Raw genomic sequence first — 18,965 nt, forward strand, 5'->3', positions numbered from 1 at the left:
CTCTCCTTTTGCGGTTAGTATACAAACGTGGGACATCTTCATAATGAAATGTCTACCTTACACCTTTTCTACTTTTAACAACTTTTTAGATAATTTTTTCTTGTTCTGACACATATGAACTAAGAAATACAGAACTTAACTTCGTGGCCTTTTAAATAAGTTTAGCAAGACACAATAGATCACTGATCCAACAAATAAATCCTGTTAAAGTTACAGCTCACATATTTTGCTGTCATAAAGAAATTGGCATCAATGTAAATTCCATGGCTATAATTATTATACTATAGAGCTGTTTTGTCTTTGAAGCTGTATTTAAAGAAAATACATGTCAAAATAAATCCTATTATCTATCCTTGAGAGGTCCAGGGACAAATCAAATCTACCCTTCAGAGGGTGAAGGAGATCCTGTGAATCCCTCCCTAGCCCTGCAGAAGTTTCCACCCTCTTTCCTCTCTGGTTCAAAGCACCAGTATTGAAGTAGAAAGAACAGGGGTCATGCCAAGAGTACATCAGGAGGCCAGAAGAGAGATGTCCATTTGGAGAAAGCAACTTGCAGAAAGAAGGGTTAATACTCCCTTCCCCTTGTTCTCCACATGGAATCTGTCCCTGCCTGCAATAGCATTGTGTTGTTTTACTGGAAAAGCACAAGACTTGGAAACACTGTTTTCTATATGTATACTTTCCTCAAATTGCACATGCCTAATAATGCCTTTGGTGGACATATTTTAGTAAGGTCATCAGCACTGTGCCATCCTACAAAATACCATAATATTAAAACAAAAAGCTAAACACAAAAGACAGCCACAGAACATGTAAATTCATTGAAAAATATGATTCCAAGAAGCCTTTAAAGGCTTATTCCCCACCTTTCCTGCAGAGACACCATTTGCAAACTATATTTCCACACTGCATTATTTTTTCTATTAGGGCACTTGCATGCTGAGAACTTTATTTACCATGTCTTTACATAATGGGAGCTGTTTGTTTGTTTGTTTGTTTGTATTCAATCCAGCATGATGTAATGGTTTGATGTTGGACTATGACTTTGGGGACTAAGGTTCAATCTCCACTTGGCCTGGAAACCCACTGTGTGACCTTGGATGAGAGTCATAATCTCTCAGCCTCAGAGGAAGTAGTAAAAGGCAAAAAAAAACCTCTGAACAAATCTGCCAAGAAAACCCCTGAAAGTTTGCCTTAGAGTTACCATAATCAGGAACCTGAAGGCACATAACATTCTTTTTTTTGTTTTTGGTTTGTTGTACCACATGTTGACTCACAAAGGAAGAACTTGTTGAAGTGTACATGAAAGGATTTGCTTAATTTTTTGTTTGCTATGTATGCAGCAGTCCTATCACTGCAAGAGATATCCACACTAGTAGTATTTGTTCATATTTAGTTTTGTTTTCTCAGGAAACTCTAAAAGAAAAAAAGTATTGACTCTGTAACACTGCTAAATTTATTGGAACCGTCTTAGAGAAAAAAGAGTGCTATGACACTCACATTTCATCATACTGAGTAGAAATGGAGGGCAAAAATTCTAAGATTCCTCTTCAATATCTTTCTTCCATTATTATAAATGGTGCAAGCTTTCCTTTTCAGTTTCATGAATGTAAAAGAATGGAGAAGATTATTATAAGTGAATGGCAAAAGGTTTAGGGGGGATAAAAATGGGAAACACAGCAAATAATAAAACAATGTGTAGCAATGGAATGCTGAGAAGAGATTAAAAGAAATTACAAAACAAGAGTATATGCTATCCTAAACACAAAAAGAGGCTTGTGTTCTGGCCTGTGAGCCATGCCCTAACATGCACAGGCTGTTTTACCAGTCAGTACTGGCTAGGGAACTGCAAATCCATATGGAGGTATCAAGAACAAATACCAATCCTCTGTGCCTCTCAACATGGAATTTAAAAGATAATACAATATGTCCATACAGTTGGGAGTACAAAACAGAGGCAAAATTAAAAGGGATAACACAGTATGCCCATTACAGTTAGGAAGTACAAACAGAGACCAAACGTGTTTCGACTAGAACGTCTTCATCAGTGGCTAGTAAACTGTGAAAATAAAATAGGTATGGGTCACATACCAGCATATGAGTAATGAGAAGACCATATAGATAAAAAACCTAATACATAATACCTAATAGAGCAGCATGTAAGGTATATCATATGGTATGTAGGTATAATTAATTCCATGTTGAGAGGCACAGAGATTTGGCGTATTTTGTGTTCTTGATACCTCCGTATGGGATTTGCGTTTCCCTAGCCCATACTGACAGTAAAACTATCCTTGTGCATGTTAGGGCGTTGGCTCACAGGTCAGATCAATGCCTCTTTTTGTGTTTGGGATAGCAATACTCTATGGCTTTGTAATTTCTTTTAATCTCTTCTCAGCATTCCATTGCTACACATTGTTTTAATAAATTTGCTGTGTTTCCCATTTTTATCCCCCCTAAACCTTTTGTCCATTCACTTGCTTGTTTCAGTTTAGGGCATCAACTCCCAGTTTTTCCTTGGCCTGTTTCAGAAGATTATTATAACACACAAGTATTGTCAAAGATTCTCTTACTGGGCTTCTCTAAGTCAGGAATTTAGGTGTATAATATAAGTCCTGTACACAAGACCTGTGCACACTGAAGACAAATGTCTAAAAATGTTTCTAAGCTTTTTTGGGAAACCTCATATTAGGAAACCTCAAAGTACCTGGTCACAGCGATAAAGAAATGTGCACAATTGCATAGACATATTTAAAGTATATTCAGCTGAACAAATGTGCAGACCTTTTCAGAATGCATGTCCCATCATCCTACACCTTTTTTTTTTTAGCAAACACCTAAACAAAGACTACTTTTGAAAAACAAGCTAAGTTGGAGACGTGGGGGTCGTGCAAATAGACTTGCAAGAACATCAGATTTTCTGCTACAATATCCAACCCAAAGTGGAAGTAATGGAATTCAACAAAAATTTCTGGCACTGGTCCTCAAAAAAAAACAGTGGAAAAGATATCCCATGCTTGGGCAAGGACTTCTTTTGTTCTGAAACACTGTACAACAAAGGGTTTAAAAAGCAAGCATAAAGTTAAACCAGTCTCAGAGATACAGAACACAGCACTTTGTAGATTCCTTTGTAGTGTGTAGCTAGAGTGGTATACATCAATTCTCTCTTCACTCAGAAAGTGTTACTATTGTTCAAGATACTCTAACAAAAAGCCAAATTCATTTCCCTCTGACATCATTCTTATTCTCTAAATACCTTTCAATTTCTTCAACAGAACAGCTCAATCTTCCTAACTTTATTGCAAGAGAACACTCCACACCAAAGAATCCATTATCAGGGAAAGTATAGGCCACTACACTGAGACATCTGGAGAACATAATGCCTACTAAGGCAAGACTTGAACTTCTGGCAGCATGAACTTGCAGCTAGGCATTTGTTATGTTAATTATTAAAACAAAGGAAGCAAAATAGCTTAAGGCTATTGGCTTCAAACTATAGAATCAAAGAAAAAAGAGTAGCTTACCAATAGCACTGGGCATTATTTTCCAATAGTTTTTCCACCATGTGCTCCACACGAACAAACCAGCTTGGCACAGCTTTGTATATAAGAGGAGTATCAGACCTAAAAGCAATTACATAAGAACAATTAGACATGTACTTTAGCTATCCTGAAATGCTTGAAGCACCAACTTTGGTCACAACTGCACTCCTCTGAAAATCAATGGCAAAACTCTCACTGATTTTAAGTAAAGTATAACTGTACTGCTTGCCTCCAGAGTATGAGCTTGGTAAATAATTTATTATTTATCATACCAACTTCTATACCACTTACCACATCTAATAATATCTCAAAGCAGTGATTTCTAAAACAGAATTCTAGCATATCATTAGGTAAGTTTTTATTCAAATCTATAAAGCAGTTACGATTCTTAATAATGAAATAAACAACTTTAGATTTGTTATACTTTATTGCTTTTAAAATAAAGTATCAACATCCAAGATTTCTTTTTTCATCTCAAGAATAAAAGGAATGGTAATGTTGGTAACATTTCAGAGTAGTTCCCATTATGACATACTTTAAAATGCTAAAGAATCATTCAATCTAAGTGTGTTACTTGTAACTTGGAGGGGAGGGAGAATGGAACTACTGCTAGCCTAACCGAATTCTTACTACATAAAACAGGAATGTTTCTCTCATTCCTCCTAGGGACGTAGCTAGGATTTTAGGAAGGGGGGGTCCAGACTAAGTGCTACCATTATAATGGGGCTTGGGTGCAGCGGCGCAGCAGCACACACCATTCATTTTTCTAATGGAAGGGGGGGTCTGGACCCCAAGAACCCCCCCCCTTGGCTCCGTCCCTGTTCCTCCATATCTTCCATGTTTCCAGTTTCATTTACATTACTATGCAATGGTACCAAATCTATGTTAGTACACTCAAAGACATAACTGTGTTAGTCTGGAAAAAACAGTATGCAAAGGGCTAGCAGCTCCTTTGGGAACAGCTGAAAGAGAGAAGTTGGTAGCACGGGCTTTCATAGACTTCAGACTACTCCCTCAGATGCATGGGAAAGAAGAACCCACTTATCCCATGAAGGTATGGATATGCCAGAATGTTTTGTTGGATGACCAACAGTTTGGGGCAGGAGCAGAGATCTTGTGGACAATGGAATGAGACTTGTGGCAGAATGAGCAGGACCCACTTTACGTCTAGGCCAAAGTTCCAGATCCCAGGACAGTTCTGGAAGAGTGACCAAGCCAACAACAACTGAGTTAGAATTCAGCTTGATCAATGTGCTCTAACACAGCAATGTGCTTTTCCACAGCTTCAAATCAGAGTTTACAAAAAGGGTGGGACTTGTGTGGCCCTCCCGATGTTACCAGGCTGGAATTCCCAGCACTCCTCCTCTGCTGGCCAGAGCAGTTCAGAGTACAGTTCAGCTTCATCTGGAGGGCTATACCTTCCCTGCCCTGATGAAGAATTCTGGTTTGGATCAACCACAAAGGCTGGTTTTCAGATTATTAATTTGACAATCCCCTGCCCTCAGATTTACAATCTAAAAACATATGACACAAAAGTTTCCTGATACCGTGTTAATAGGAAATATCTCACTTCATAAAGACTACATGAATAAGAGTAGCAAAGATATAGGGGAAAGCTAAGGAGAGTATTAGCACTGCCTTCTTCACAAAAGGTGTGCAAGGGCGAAGGAAGATTTGAGTCCCACTCAGGAAAAAAGTGGGCTATAAATCCAATAAATAAATAAGATAGAAAGCTGCCTTTCTATCCAAGCACAAAAGTGAAATCTACAGACCGAGGATAACACAGGATGGTTGTTTCCCCTGCATACTCTGTCTGAACACAAGAGCATTCTTGATTTGTGTAATGTGCTTGTGACTATTATAAAATAATTTGTAGAACAACATGGGATAGTACATTGTGTGTTGGATGATAACTCTGGAGACCAGAATTCGATTCCCAGCTCTGTCATGAAACCCACCGGGTGACCTTGGGCAAGTTACATGCTTTCAGCCTCAGGGGAAGACAATGGCAAACCTCATCTGAACAAATCTTGCCAACAAACCCCATGATATGTTGCCTTTAGGATTACCATAAATTGGAAATGAAGGCACACAACATACAAACACACATTTCTAAAAATCAAAGCAACTAGGTCTGCCTGACTACTATATGCACTGGCCTGTACAGTAAGGAAGGGTGACAAATTTCATTAAAGCAGAACACATGAAGGACACTGAACTCAGTGAATTAGCAAAAGACTAATTCTTTCCCAAAGCACCGCCTGGGGCAAATACGGATAGAAATGCCATTAGCAGTTGAGACGGCTATATCGAATATAGTACTCCAGCATGACTACAGACTGCAAACTGTAAGGACACCCTGTAAAAACAAAGTTCTAGCATTGGGAATATGAATTCAAACCCCCACCATAAAGACAGCGGAAAGCAGAGGGGAACAAAGTAATACTCCTTTTCACTGAAGAAAAGTGTAAAGCAGTAAGATACATTAAAGAAACAGTACCTGCTAACAAGATTTGTGTAACTTAAAATGAATGTAAGAGTATTTGTTCTACAAATTATTTAAAACTGTCCAATAGGAATACACTAAATTTCTTGCGCTAATCTGCCCAAAATTTTAGTGTATTCCTATTGGAGAGTTTTAAATTTTTTGATGTTTAATCTCTTTTTATGTGTTGATTACTGTTTTTATGACTAGGGGGAAGGTTGGGTTTTGGGTTTTTTTAAATTGTAATTTTTTTATTGTGTGATGCTGTATTTACACTGTTGGACTCCACTTTGATTCCTTTGTGAAAAAGCAGAATACAAATAAATTATTATTATTATTATTATTATTATTATTATTATTAAAGATTTTATGTACCTTGGCTCAATCAACATGGAGAATGCGTTCAAGAAATAAGATGCCTGCATTCACACTGTAGAAATAATGCAGTTTGGCACCACTTTAAGTGCTATAGCTCCATTCTATAGAATTCTGGAATCTGTAGATATGCAAGGTCTTTAGTCTTATCTGCCAAAGACTGCTGGTCCCTTACAAAACTACAAATCCCAGAATTCTGTAAGACAGCCATGGCATCTGAAGTGATGTCAAACTGCATTATTTCTACAATACAGATGCAACCTAAGACATGGAAGGGAATTATTGCAGGAACTAGATAAATTCTTCCCATTCCACTCCAGTCAAAATCATCCATACCATGATTTCCAATGTCTAGATGTGGTTGTGAAAGCTGGACTATGAAAAAGTCATCAAGAAAAATCACCTGATTTAAAATGTTGTGCTGGAGGAGAGTTTTAGAGGTGTCATGGACCATCAAATTTTGAACATACCATGGAAAAGACATGACTCAGTGAAAAAGATTATTATTATTATTATTATTATTGTTGTTGTTGTTATTATTATTATTATTATTATTAACCTTTATTTATAAAGCACTGTAAATTTACACAGCGCTGTACATACAATCTTTTTAATTGAACGGTTCCCTGCCCTCAGGCTTACAATCTAAAAAGACACGACACAAAAGGAGAAGGGAGTGGTGGTGGGGAAGGGGATGAGGGCCAGCAGTTCTTCTCTACCTCCGAGGCTTGGATCAGGGAAGATGGACTGGAGGGAGGGCTTGGCTTCTTAATAGATGGTTAATTTTCTTCCAGGGAGGCCTGTTGGAGCTAGCCTGCCTCTCTAGTAGGATAATACATATAAAATGCATAGCAATATGGGAAATGATTCAAATAAAACAGACAACAAAAGAACATCAAATAGCAAGTGACAATTATGCAATGCCTGGGAACGCTTCTCTGAACAGGATGGTCTTCAACTCAATTTTGAAGCAGGTTAAAGAAGTGATGGCTCTTGCTCGTGGGGAAAGAAGGTTCCAGGAGTGAGGGGCAGCGAGTGAAAAGGGGCGAATCCGAGATGGGGCAGAGAAAATCCTGGGCTGGGACAGCAACCCTCAACTACCAGAACGGAGGGCCCTAGTGGGAATGTGAGGAGAGAGAAGATCTCATAAATAAGGAGGGGCCAGCCCATGGAGGGCTTTAAAAGTCGACAGCAGGAGCTTGTACTGAATGCAGAAAGGGAGTGGGAGCCAGTGAAGGGATGCCAACACAGGAGAGATGTGGTCAGAGTGGTGGGCAGATGTGATAATGTGTGCAGCTGAATGCTGGACAGAGTCCAGAATGCTGGAAAAATCTGAAAGCAGTAGGAAATGAGAAAGACCACATTACCACATTCATGTGGAATGAATCAGTAAAGGAAGCCCTGAATTTGCAAGACTTGAGCAGGATTGGGGGTCTCTCATTCATAAGGTCACCATAGCTGAAAGCGGACTTGGGGGGTCAAACACACTGGCAGCTTGGAGCAGCTAGAGGCCACTCCAGCCCTGATTAACCCCCCAATTGGCGTAGGACCACGGCAACCGGAGGTCCCAAGACTGGCCGTTGCTGTGGTCCAGAACAGACCACCAGCAAACAGCAGTTTTTCTCCCTTCTTTGCAGCTTGCTTTGGGCCACATTAGCTGGTCTCAGCGGGGCTTCTGGACGATTCAGGGACGTGCGTCATCTCTACGCCATGCCCCCGTATCAGCCTGAAGATGGCACTTTTTGAATGTATGTTTCAGGCCCAGATGGCAAATAACAATAAAACATTGACAGGTTTAGATGAGAAATTAACTAAAAGGAGATTTGAAATGAAATAAATATAGAAGTATAACAAGCATAGGTCCTTTAATAAACCTTTGAAAGTTTGCTAAGTTGACTCTTGCTGACTTCCAAATTATTGACTTCTTAGCCGAAGTCTCAGAGCAGAATCAAAAAAAATTTAGAATCTTCAAACTATGCATACAATAATAATAACTTTAACTGGTCAAGATTATTTCTACTTCCTCAAATAAGGCAACTACTACTGGGAGTGGGAGTTGGTGGGCATTATAGATGAAGATCCTCATCTAATCCACAGGAAATGGGAAGTCTTATTTAAAAAAAAATACTTTGCAAGGAAGATAAATGCAAACTTACTGAATCATACACAAAATACATCTCAGAAAACACTTTCTACAGGTATCACTTTTGCTCCTTAAAATGTCTATTTGAATCCTATAAAAACATTAAATTGGAAGGTTTAATAATGTATGAGAAAATTCAGTTTTCACTGTCAGCTTCTTATATTAAAGACTACATGGGGATTGTGTCTGCTCAAGGACTCCCAGATGCAATATATTAAGAAATAATGGAAATGGAATGTTATTGAACTCTGAAGTCTTAAACTGCTAACAGCTATAACCTATGTTATTCAAAATGAACACATAAAAATTCATTTTACACAATAGTGTGAACAATAAAGGGTTTGCTGCTGAAAGGCTATACAATTTTATCAGCACTCTTTCCCATCACAACATATAATTCTGTCCTGTCAATATCACCTAAAGCTAATGATTAGCAAGAAGGCTAGCAGTTCTCTTTCCACCCTTGTGAACATACTGGAAACCCACACAGAACAAGGAACTAACTCCCTGCAAATACTAATCAGGCTAGTATGTCAATCAGGGTTTGAAACCAGAACATGAAGTAGATTAGCAAAATCTGATTTACCGTAAATAGGAGCCTCTTAATATAAGTATAAAGTTAACATTAAATTATGAAAAAATTGTGCTGGACAGGGAATGAGAAAGAAAGAGGAAGCATGACTTCATGTACAAAGCAAAGTTGTTGTTATTAATCATCATCATCATCATCATCATCATCATCATCTTTTTTTCCAGATTGGGACTCAAAGCATCTTCAACAATTTAACAACGTGTGCTAAAAATCCTAAATACAAAAGTTAAAAAACATTAGACAACAGAAAAAATTAATCAGAGTTTAAAACATATATTAATGCAGACACAACAGCAGTGATTAGCAATATTCAGCACACGTGCAAGACGGACCTTAAATTGTTACTTATAAATGCCCTGAAAAAAAGTCTTTGATTGTGTCACAAAAGAAAGTAGGGAGTGGACCAGTCTAACTTTTTCAGGAGTTACAGAGTCTGGGGGCAGCCACAGAGAGCCCTCTCTATGTTCCCATCTGATGTACCTGTGAGAGAGAGGGACAGAGGGAAAACTCCTTATACACTCAGCATTACTCAGGAATGGATGGTTAGTTTGCTATCCCTGGATTGGATCCAATGGAGTCCTTCGGTATCCATGGACTTGCCATTCACAGTTTTGATCATTCGCAATGGCAAGTCCTCCCTCCCCCCCCTCCCCCTCCCAGGGGCAGGGACCACTGTGACCTGTATCCACGGCCAGCCACATGGGAGACTCGCTTTCCAGCAGCCCTCAGGGTCCAGCAATGTGCATGCCCTGCCCTGCCCCCCCACTGCAGCCAATGGGTGGGCAATATGTCAATAGCTGTGGTGGAGGGGGGGGCATGCACACGCTGGGCCCTGAGCTTGCTGGGAAAGCAAGTCCCCATGCAGCTGGAGTTAGATTACAGGTCCCAGTGGCCCCAGCGCCAAGGGAAGGAGGGGGGAGGGGAGGGAGAGTCCCATTGTCCCCAATAGGACCTTGACTATTCACAAATTTTGGTATCCGTGGGGGTCCAGAATGGATCCCCCTGAAACTGAGGGACAAGTGTATAAGCAAAAATACTGTATATACTCAACTATAAAACAACTTCACATGTAAGTCAAGGGCAGGTTGGCGGGGGGGGGAATTATGGATTTCATATACCCATGCATAAGTCAAGGGTAAAACTTAGCATATGTAACAAAGGATCAAAAGGATGAAACAAAGGAAATGCCAAAATAAATTACAAAAGCGCGGCATAACGTTTGTAACCACACTAAAGGTGGATGGATGAGAGTAGAGGAAGTTCAGTGCTCCAGGACAGACTATACTCTTGCCTTTCACCAGGGGAGGTTCTGTTGTGTATTTTGTTTGTTTTTGTTTTGTTTGTTTTAAGAGTTAAATACAGTGCAGTACTTACACTGACCAGTGGATAAGGCACTCACGTTTTTTAGGTCACTTTTTGATTAAACTTCTAGAATTCAGTAGAAGAGTATACAAGGGAAATGTTTCCTCCTCTTCTTCCCCATCAAAGAGGATTTTGGGGAATGAGAGGAGGAGACACAGGTGGTGCCAGATAGAAGAAAAAACTTGGACAAAGAGACTATTTATTCCAGTGTCGTGGTCACTTGCAATACCCTGACCATTGTCATAATAATAATAATAATAATAATAATAAAATAAAAAATATATATAATAATATATAATTTGTACCGCCCTATGGGAAACCAATCCAGGCGGGTGACAACAGTAAAATATAAAATATGACAATAAAAACACTTTATATCCCTCCCCCCCTTAAGACATATAAACAGTATGACATATTAAAAAACACAATATCAAAGCATAAAACAACAATAAAAACTACTTGGATACCCCATAGTTTTTTTGCTTTGGTTTTTTAACACTTTTTTTGGAGAGAAGCAATGGGTCGGCTTCTCGTGCTTCAAAAAAGCCCTGCATCATTTCAATTTCAATTATTACCCCCTAGACCAAGCTGATGAAACCTTGAGGGTAGGTTGCCATAAGTCAATGATCTCCAAACCAGGACAAATGTATGACCAATTGCAGGACAACATTTTCAAATGTAGGACACATTTTTTAAATGGAGGACACGTGGGAAAAATGATGCTTTTTTGAAATGTTATATAAATGCATCTTTCTTAGGCATGATCATGGAGGACATTTTGCCATTATTCCTAGACAGATCGCAGAAATGTCCTTCCCTTTCTGGCCACCCCCTCTCCCATTCCAACAGCACATTTGGGCATTGAACATGGCTTTTATTTAACATTGCCTCTTGCATATTTCAGAGGCTTATTCCACAACCAAACCCTTTGGTTTAACATGAACATGGTTTAACATGGCTATGCATAGAGAACAGTGCTCAAGGGACTTTGGTTTTTCTCATTTTGATTGTTTTGTCTGTATTCCTGCCCACTGAAAAAGAAGACATGAAATGGAGTTAATGGGTACAAGTTGTTAAACAAAAAAGTCTCGTGAGACTCTGTAGGCAAGAGTGCACCATGTAAGAACTGCATTAAGCACACTTAGGCTGCTGCCAACACTGCTTTCACTCTCATCACTCCATCCATGAATCCTGGGATTTTGTAGTTGTTGTGGTGCCAGGCTGGGCCTTGAAATCTCAGGCATAGGAGAGGCAAAAGGCTTGGGCTGCATCTACACTGGAGAAAAAATCTGGTTGAGACCACTTAACTGCCTCGGCTGAATGCTATGGAATTCTGGGAATGGTGGTCTGTTTCCAGCACCACAGCAGAATGGCGGTTAAACCCCGTGAAAGCTTCTGACAAGGTGACCAATGCCCTCACCCCAAAAATGTAGGGCACCCAAGCACAAAATGTAGGGACATGGTCAAAAATTTAAAGCAAAAACACCCATGTATTAAATCCATGCTTCTTAGCCATGATCCAAATGGAGGACATTTTGAAATTTGACAGAAGAGGGACATATCCTGGAAAAGGAGGAGGATGTCTGTCCCTTGTTGTCCTGGTCCAAAATACACTGCAGAAATAAAACATAGCTGGACTGAAATGCCCAGAGTTCCTCACCAAAGCTGCATCCACACTGAGGAAATAATCCAGTTCGAGAGTGACTTAACTGTCCTGGGTTAGTGCTGGGGGAATGCGGGGAATTGTAGTACACTGTGGCCCCAGAGCTATCCTGGCAGGGAGTCCCATAACCCTCCAAACGAGTTGAACTGCAGTGCCCAGAATCCTCCCAGGTGCATCCACCTGAGGAAAGGGTCCAGTTTGAGACTGCTCAGTGTTGGGGAATCCTGGGAATGGTAGTCTATTGTGGCTCAGAGCCATCACTGACAACAAGTCTCATGTCTCCCAAACCGAGCATTCCCAGGATTCCCTACCATGAGTAAGTTGGCAGTCTCAACGTGGGTGTTTTATTATTCCTGCAGTGGTTGATGGTAGAGGAGTATAAAAAGCTAGGGACTGGATTCATTTGGAGGATCTCTGTGTCCAAAACACACTGTGCTTGGACTACCAGGGCTCAGTGCTATGGAATCCTGGGGATTGTGTTATTGTTGGCACCAGAGCTCTCTGACAGAGAAGGCCAAATGCCTCACAGACACCAGAATTCCAGAGCATTGAGCTTTGGCAGTTAAGAGGGGTCTCAAGTGCAGAGGGGGGGGGGGAGAGAGAAAAGCCAGGGAGTGTGTGAATGAGAAGCTCAACCTCGGCTGGAGGAGGGGAGAGGGAGGGAGCCAAGGGAAGTGGCCAGACTATCCGGAGGGGAGCCCCTGCTTTTCCTCCTCACATCACAGCCTCCTCACTGCTGCAAGAGGCTTGCCCCCAGGCAACGCCTCCTCTGTGGACAATTCAGCCTCCTTTTGTCAAAAGAGCGCGTGCCACAAGAAACTACAATTCCCAGAATCCCACTAGCACTGAGCCATGGATGTTTAAAGGGGGGGGGTCAAACTATTTCTGCACCTTTTGCTACCCCAAACCCCAAAGCAAAATCTCTCCTTCACCAAGCCATTGAAACACAACCCAAGTGGAGGGCTGATGCTTTTCCCATTGGTCAGCTTCGGGAAATTTGCTATACAAAGTAAAGGTGTTTAGAGCCTCAAAAACGATCCTGTGATAAAGAATTACAAGAATACGGACGCGGTATAACATTTAAAGATGGCATTTAGACTCCCAGTGAACACATGAACGATTGATGGCCTTTTTTTTTCTTTTCTTTTCTCACGTGCCTGGAAAGTAAGGCCTCTTGCAAGACATATATACCAACATGGGCGAGCAAAAGCCTGAGTGGCAGATGTCCTGAAGACCTGCTCTCTAGGCTATGCCAGTGCGCCAGGCGGGAGAGTGGCGCCCGCCGCCAGACGGTGGGGCAGGGAAGGCTGAACCGGGGGCTAGGGGCCTAACCGGACCAGGACCGGGAGGGGCCCCCAAAATGCGGTTTATCATGGGGCTGCTGGTGTTATGGCATCCCTATTTGAGGGTAGATTGCCTATGAAGGAGCAGTGAAGGAGACAGGCCTACTGCACCTCCTCACCTGCCATCACCCTCCACGACTCCCAAGGCTGTTCCTGATTGGCCGAATCGCCCCACTCTCATTGTAGGGAAAATAATTAAATTTAAACAGCACAGAGACGCAGCTTTGTTTCCAATGTGGAATTTTACTTCCTAAATATGTCATGGCTATGAGTAGCTGCTGCAGAATGCTATTGTACCTCTGGCACTGTTTTCAGGATAGCTTTGGCTGCTCTGACTCTATGGGCCACTGGACTTCAGCCATAGTAGTGGCCTGAAATTATGTGACACGGGGCAGGAATTAGCAAGGAAACTTCTTTTCTTAGAAGCAAACTGGAAATAAAAATTTGCTAGCTTTATTTTCGAGGTAAGAATAATTACAACAACAGGTAGAGAAGAATTTGTCAGCAATCTGACTTGTAAACAGGTATTGTTTAACTTCTCCATACCTCCAGCAAAAAGGATAGTTTGTCTTGAAACTGCTGGTAGGACCAGTCTTCCTTGCTCTTTTAGAGCCTTGATAATGTTCTTAGCGTGCATCCTAAGAAAAGCAAAATATGTTTTTAACACAGTGTTTTAAGACATAAGGATTGTTTTTTCCCTGTGGAAGTATTAATATAAAAGAATTTTTTTATATTAATATAAAAAATGAAAGCATTCGACTTTACAATATAAAAAGAGCAGCTTCAAGCAGCCAGCTATTACAATGGGTTGAGATATCTGTTACTAAAAAGGAATATAATCAAACCCGGCAGGTGCCATTTTACAGCTGTGATGCAGGGTCCAAGAAGGGGAAAAAAATCAGTTTTTTTACTCCAACCCATTCTTTCAGGCAAGACAAGTGGTTTCTAAAGCTACTGTTGGTAAGCAGAAAATCTGCTAGTTGCTCTCAAAAGGAGGGAACTAAAAGCCTCATCATTCCAACGGAAGCAAAGGCTTGAGTTCTAAATAACTTACCACCTTCAGGACAGTGCTTGCACTTCCCCTTTTCTGCTCATGACTTTCAAGACTGCCCAGAAACTGCACCTGAGTTTTTTTGCACACTCTGCCTCATCATGTAATACGACCAAAGGGTTACAGGCACAAATTAGGACATGCACAATAACCAGCCTTGAATGAAAATGCATGCTTTCCCTTTGCCAAAATGAGCTAAACCATGTGCATAGACTAGTCTAATAGCTGTCTTTAAAAAAGAAAAAAACTTGATTTTCAAATACAGCCAAAAACTCAGCAATAAAAAATGAAACCCATAAAAAACAATATAATACAATGGTTAATCAAATGCAAAATGAAAAAAGAAACTCACAATTACAGTCAATATCATAGTTGGGCTTGTACCTGTCCTGAGATCTATTGGCAGAGGCACACAAGGATGCTGAATGCTTAGAAACTGTCCAGAATGAAGCCCAACTTCAATTAAGCTAACAGGAAGAAAGGTTGGGGTTCCTTATTCAACATGAAACTATTCGACTCCATTTCCATGCCACATTTAGGGACTCTTAGTCGTCCAAGAATGACTTTTGTTACAATTTTTCATGTAGTTTAACATAGCCTGACCTTCCTGAGGCAGATTGATTAGCAAGCACTTAAACGTTGGTGTAATTATATCACTGTAAAGTAGGTGTCAAATTAATTTATGTTCTGAAAATGGCAATCAGTGGACATTAACAGTGTAAAGAGGACATAAATTTCTAACTGAGATCCTCCATGTTTTTGAGAAGAAGGGAAAAAAAAGGAGACAGTGGTTTGAAAAAACAACGGTGAATTCCCCAAAGTTGAAAGCAACCTGGTGCAGATGAAACAAAGCACATACATTTCAATTCTGATATTATTTCAAGCAAATTTTCTCAAGAAACACCTACCTTCACGTACTGTCCAGCAAAGTCAGCCATCTGCTGTGAAACAGCCTGAGCATCAACAGGACAAACTGGCACAGAATCTTCTGAATAATATTAAAATCCATGCAGACTCTGTAGTCATCCGGTAAGAGAGAAAAAACAATATGACTTCCTATAAGAGACAGCAGAGTGGGATGACTTCAATGCTCAGCCTCTAATTCCATACAGCATTATGGGAGTTCAAAACTCTACACAGACCTTCAGTGCTCTGCTTCTGAAGCTTCATCACCAGTAATGCTACTTTCAAGCTCAGAAATGTTTTCCTTCTTGAAAGAAATAAAACAGTTCATTGCTTGTTATGAAGGCAATTCTCAAAGATTTATTTTCACACCGGTGGGTAGTTCAGATGTGTTCATCATTTTATGTCTGTAATATCAAATGGGGACCACACATATGAACAAGTAGGTAAAGGGATCTTGCAGCACTCTTGAGACTAATTGTGCAAAGAAATGGTAGCATAAGCTTTTGTAGACTTGGGGGCTGTGCAGGCCACCTGTTTTACAGCCACTCGGGGCTGCAGCAACCACATGCGCGCAGCTCCAATCTGGCCTTTGCGGGTGCAAAGGGAGCTGCAAATAGTGTGCTCCTTCAGTGCTTTGTCAGCATTCCTCCCAGTGAGCATCACCCCTCACCCCATCTCTTCCACTGAGTTAAGGGACACAGGTGAACACCAAAGCCCGTTACTGGCAAAAGGCAGATGTTTTGGGAAGCAATGGTGTCATCTCCTACCTAGGGTATCACCTGATGCAGCCCACATCCTGTAGCACTGCCCCTTCCAGACACTCTTAGTCAACCTCAAAACATGTGCTCCTTCCTCCCTTTTACATTTTCAGCATTGTGTACATGGACTGAACACTGTGAAAATTCTTCACAAAACACTACTTCTTGTCTTAAGTATTTCATGAAGTAGCCTGAACTGAACTATAGTCTTCGGGTAATGACAAAATGGATTTTGACATCAAGTGGACAAATTTAGAGAGAAACAATTGCTTTCTCTTGGGAAAAATGTAAGATGTTTTGCTAGACAAAGTTCCCAAGTACCGATACCTGCTGTGTGTTGTTTCTGTATTACATGTACTAGGAATGAATGTATTGTGCAAATAAAAAGTGTATTTTTTCACTAAAGATATTTGTGTAAACAACTCTTCTAATAGAAAAAGATTCTGAATCAAGAATCAAGACAAAAATAGAATTGTATCTATATAAAACAGCTTTAAACTTACAGCGCCAAAGTAAGGAGCTTGATGTACAACCCCTGTACCTTCTTCTTCTTTCACAGTAGTTACAGTCACTACTGAAAAGCACCATTTTCTTTGCACTGAAACAGGAGATATAAAAAAAACATGTCCAAGACAGAGCCTGGAAAGCCAGAAAGTGCCACTAAGTGTTAATACCATTGCACCAAAACAAAAAAGTTTCTTCATGAAAAACATTGCTATCAGTGTGAGTCAGAGAAACTGTAATATGGTTGGAGATTAGTAGTTAAGGTACTGAAAAAAGGCTTCCATCTGAGGAAGGCTAGTTTGACAATTCAGTCTAACATATTTCAGAGCCAAGGAACAGCTCAGATCAAAAGCAGCCATTTTCTAACTACAACAAGAATGTGGCTCTTTGTAGGAAGACATGTCATCAGAAGCAGAACTGATGTTAAATAGGATACACATGGATTTGTATATGTACAATCCTGATTTTTCAGAGCCTCTACTTCAAACCAAGTAGAGAAGATTTCTGAAAAAAAATGTGATTAGAACTGAAAGTGACAAAAATACTTTTCTTCAGAATACAGCTGTACATCAAGGAAAGGTCCTAGAATTGATATAGTGAGAACCCTATTCCTATTTAAAAAACAAAAGGAATACATACCAATGAACCCTTAATGCATTTTAGAATGCAATGCTATAGATGTCTTTTCAGACTGACCCCTACTGAGTTCAGGTCAATCTGTATATGATTATATCGTTAATAATGTACTGAATTTTCAAATAAATTTACATGTACATAATATGCAAGGCAAAACTGATTACAGTCATCCATTCACACATTCAATTTGAAAACATTTAAGTTAAAGATTAGATAGACAGATATTTGGTGAAAAATGCCAAATTTTAAATCTTTTTAAGCTAGATGCACATTTTTCTTTTGGATTACTGAAGCACACAATTATATGAAACCTCCAATCGACCAACTGGAACACATAATACAATGCAAACAGGAATAAGAGAATACACAAGACTCCCAATACAACATTACTTGCTCTGTTGGGGGGGGAAAACCACAAGTAATATGACAATGGGCTCTTCTTTACTGTGATTGAGAGACTGGAAGCAAGGCACAAGATCAGCCCCTTGGGGATCAAAGCTACTAGTTTACCTTCCTTTCACACACCTTACTGCCAAATTGAAAATATATTTTTACTTCTGAAATTTACAATATGGTCAATGTTTGAGATAAAAATCAAAATTGTGATATTGTTTACCTTGATAAAATACTGGAAAAGAGGTTTATATTTCTTCCCTTTAAGTTTAACACCAGGAAACCTGAAATATATTTTTCCAAGTTAGCAGCAGTTAACATGTTTTATAAATATTGTAATTTGGATGCAGAAAAGCACCCAAAGCAGCACGCAACATAATAAAACCGACAATAAAACAGACATTAAAATGTACTCAATAATAAAACTGCATAAAAAGTTGCATACAAACTGAAGCAGCTGCAAACCATCCGGAGGTGTACGTTGAAATTCTATAAAACTCTTGGAAGTATGAACATGCTAGATCTTCAAATCAGTTTTTGGGCTTTCCTTCTGACCCACAACTTCACAGGCTTATCCGGTGAGGACCTAGGAGGAATTCTTCTTGATGGCTGCTCCTAGGCTATGGAACAGTTGGTCCCTCTCTCTTCTCCTTTCACTGGCAAGCAAATACAGTCGGCCCTTCTTATACACGGATTTTTATACATGAATTCAAGCATACACAGTTTGAAAATGTTCAAAAAAAGTATACATTTCAAATATTAAACCTTGATTTTCCATTTTTTATAAGGGACATCATTTTGCTATGTCATTATATTTAATGGGACTTGAGCATACACGGATTTTGTTATACACAGGGGATCTTGGAACCAAACCCCAGTGTATAAATAACAAGGGTCCACTGTACCTTTTTAATTAAACAGGCCTTCAGGCTTTTACAGGGTGTGGCAGAAGGGTATGTAAAGGATATGTTGTTTTTTAATATGAAATACCTGTAAACTGCTCAAGGTTCCATATTGGGAGAAAAGCATGCTATACCACTAACAAACAAATCATGGCTTAAATTTATGCAGTTGCTCATTTACAAATATTTCAGTTAATACAAAAAAAGAACAAAATAACTGGACTAGAATATATTTAACACTACTTTTGAAGAGATAATGAAAGGGAGGGGGGAAACAAGCAAACAATTTCTGTACAGTGTACAGGCATGT

General features: G+C 39.8%; 1 protein-coding gene across 1 annotated transcript in view; it reads right to left on the bottom strand.

Moving 5' to 3' along the window:
• Nucleotides 1-18,965, bottom strand: part of IARS1 (isoleucyl-tRNA synthetase 1) — a 125,897-nt gene that overhangs the window by 81,137 nt on the left and 25,795 nt on the right. Inside the window, 8 exon segments of the mRNA XM_042449814.1 lie at nucleotides 3,525-3,623; nucleotides 14,052-14,091; nucleotides 14,094-14,130; nucleotides 15,465-15,544; nucleotides 15,547-15,585; nucleotides 16,726-16,797; nucleotides 16,800-16,818; nucleotides 17,977-18,037. Of these exon segments, the coding sequence (XP_042305748.1) occupies nucleotides 3,525-3,623; nucleotides 14,052-14,091; nucleotides 14,094-14,130; nucleotides 15,465-15,544; nucleotides 15,547-15,585; nucleotides 16,726-16,797; nucleotides 16,800-16,818; nucleotides 17,977-18,037 (447 nt within the window).

This window comes from Sceloporus undulatus, chromosome 2 (assembly GCF_019175285.1).
Source record: "Sceloporus undulatus isolate JIND9_A2432 ecotype Alabama chromosome 2, SceUnd_v1.1, whole genome shotgun sequence".
NCBI classification, from domain to species: Eukaryota; Metazoa; Chordata; class Lepidosauria; order Squamata; family Phrynosomatidae; genus Sceloporus; species Sceloporus undulatus.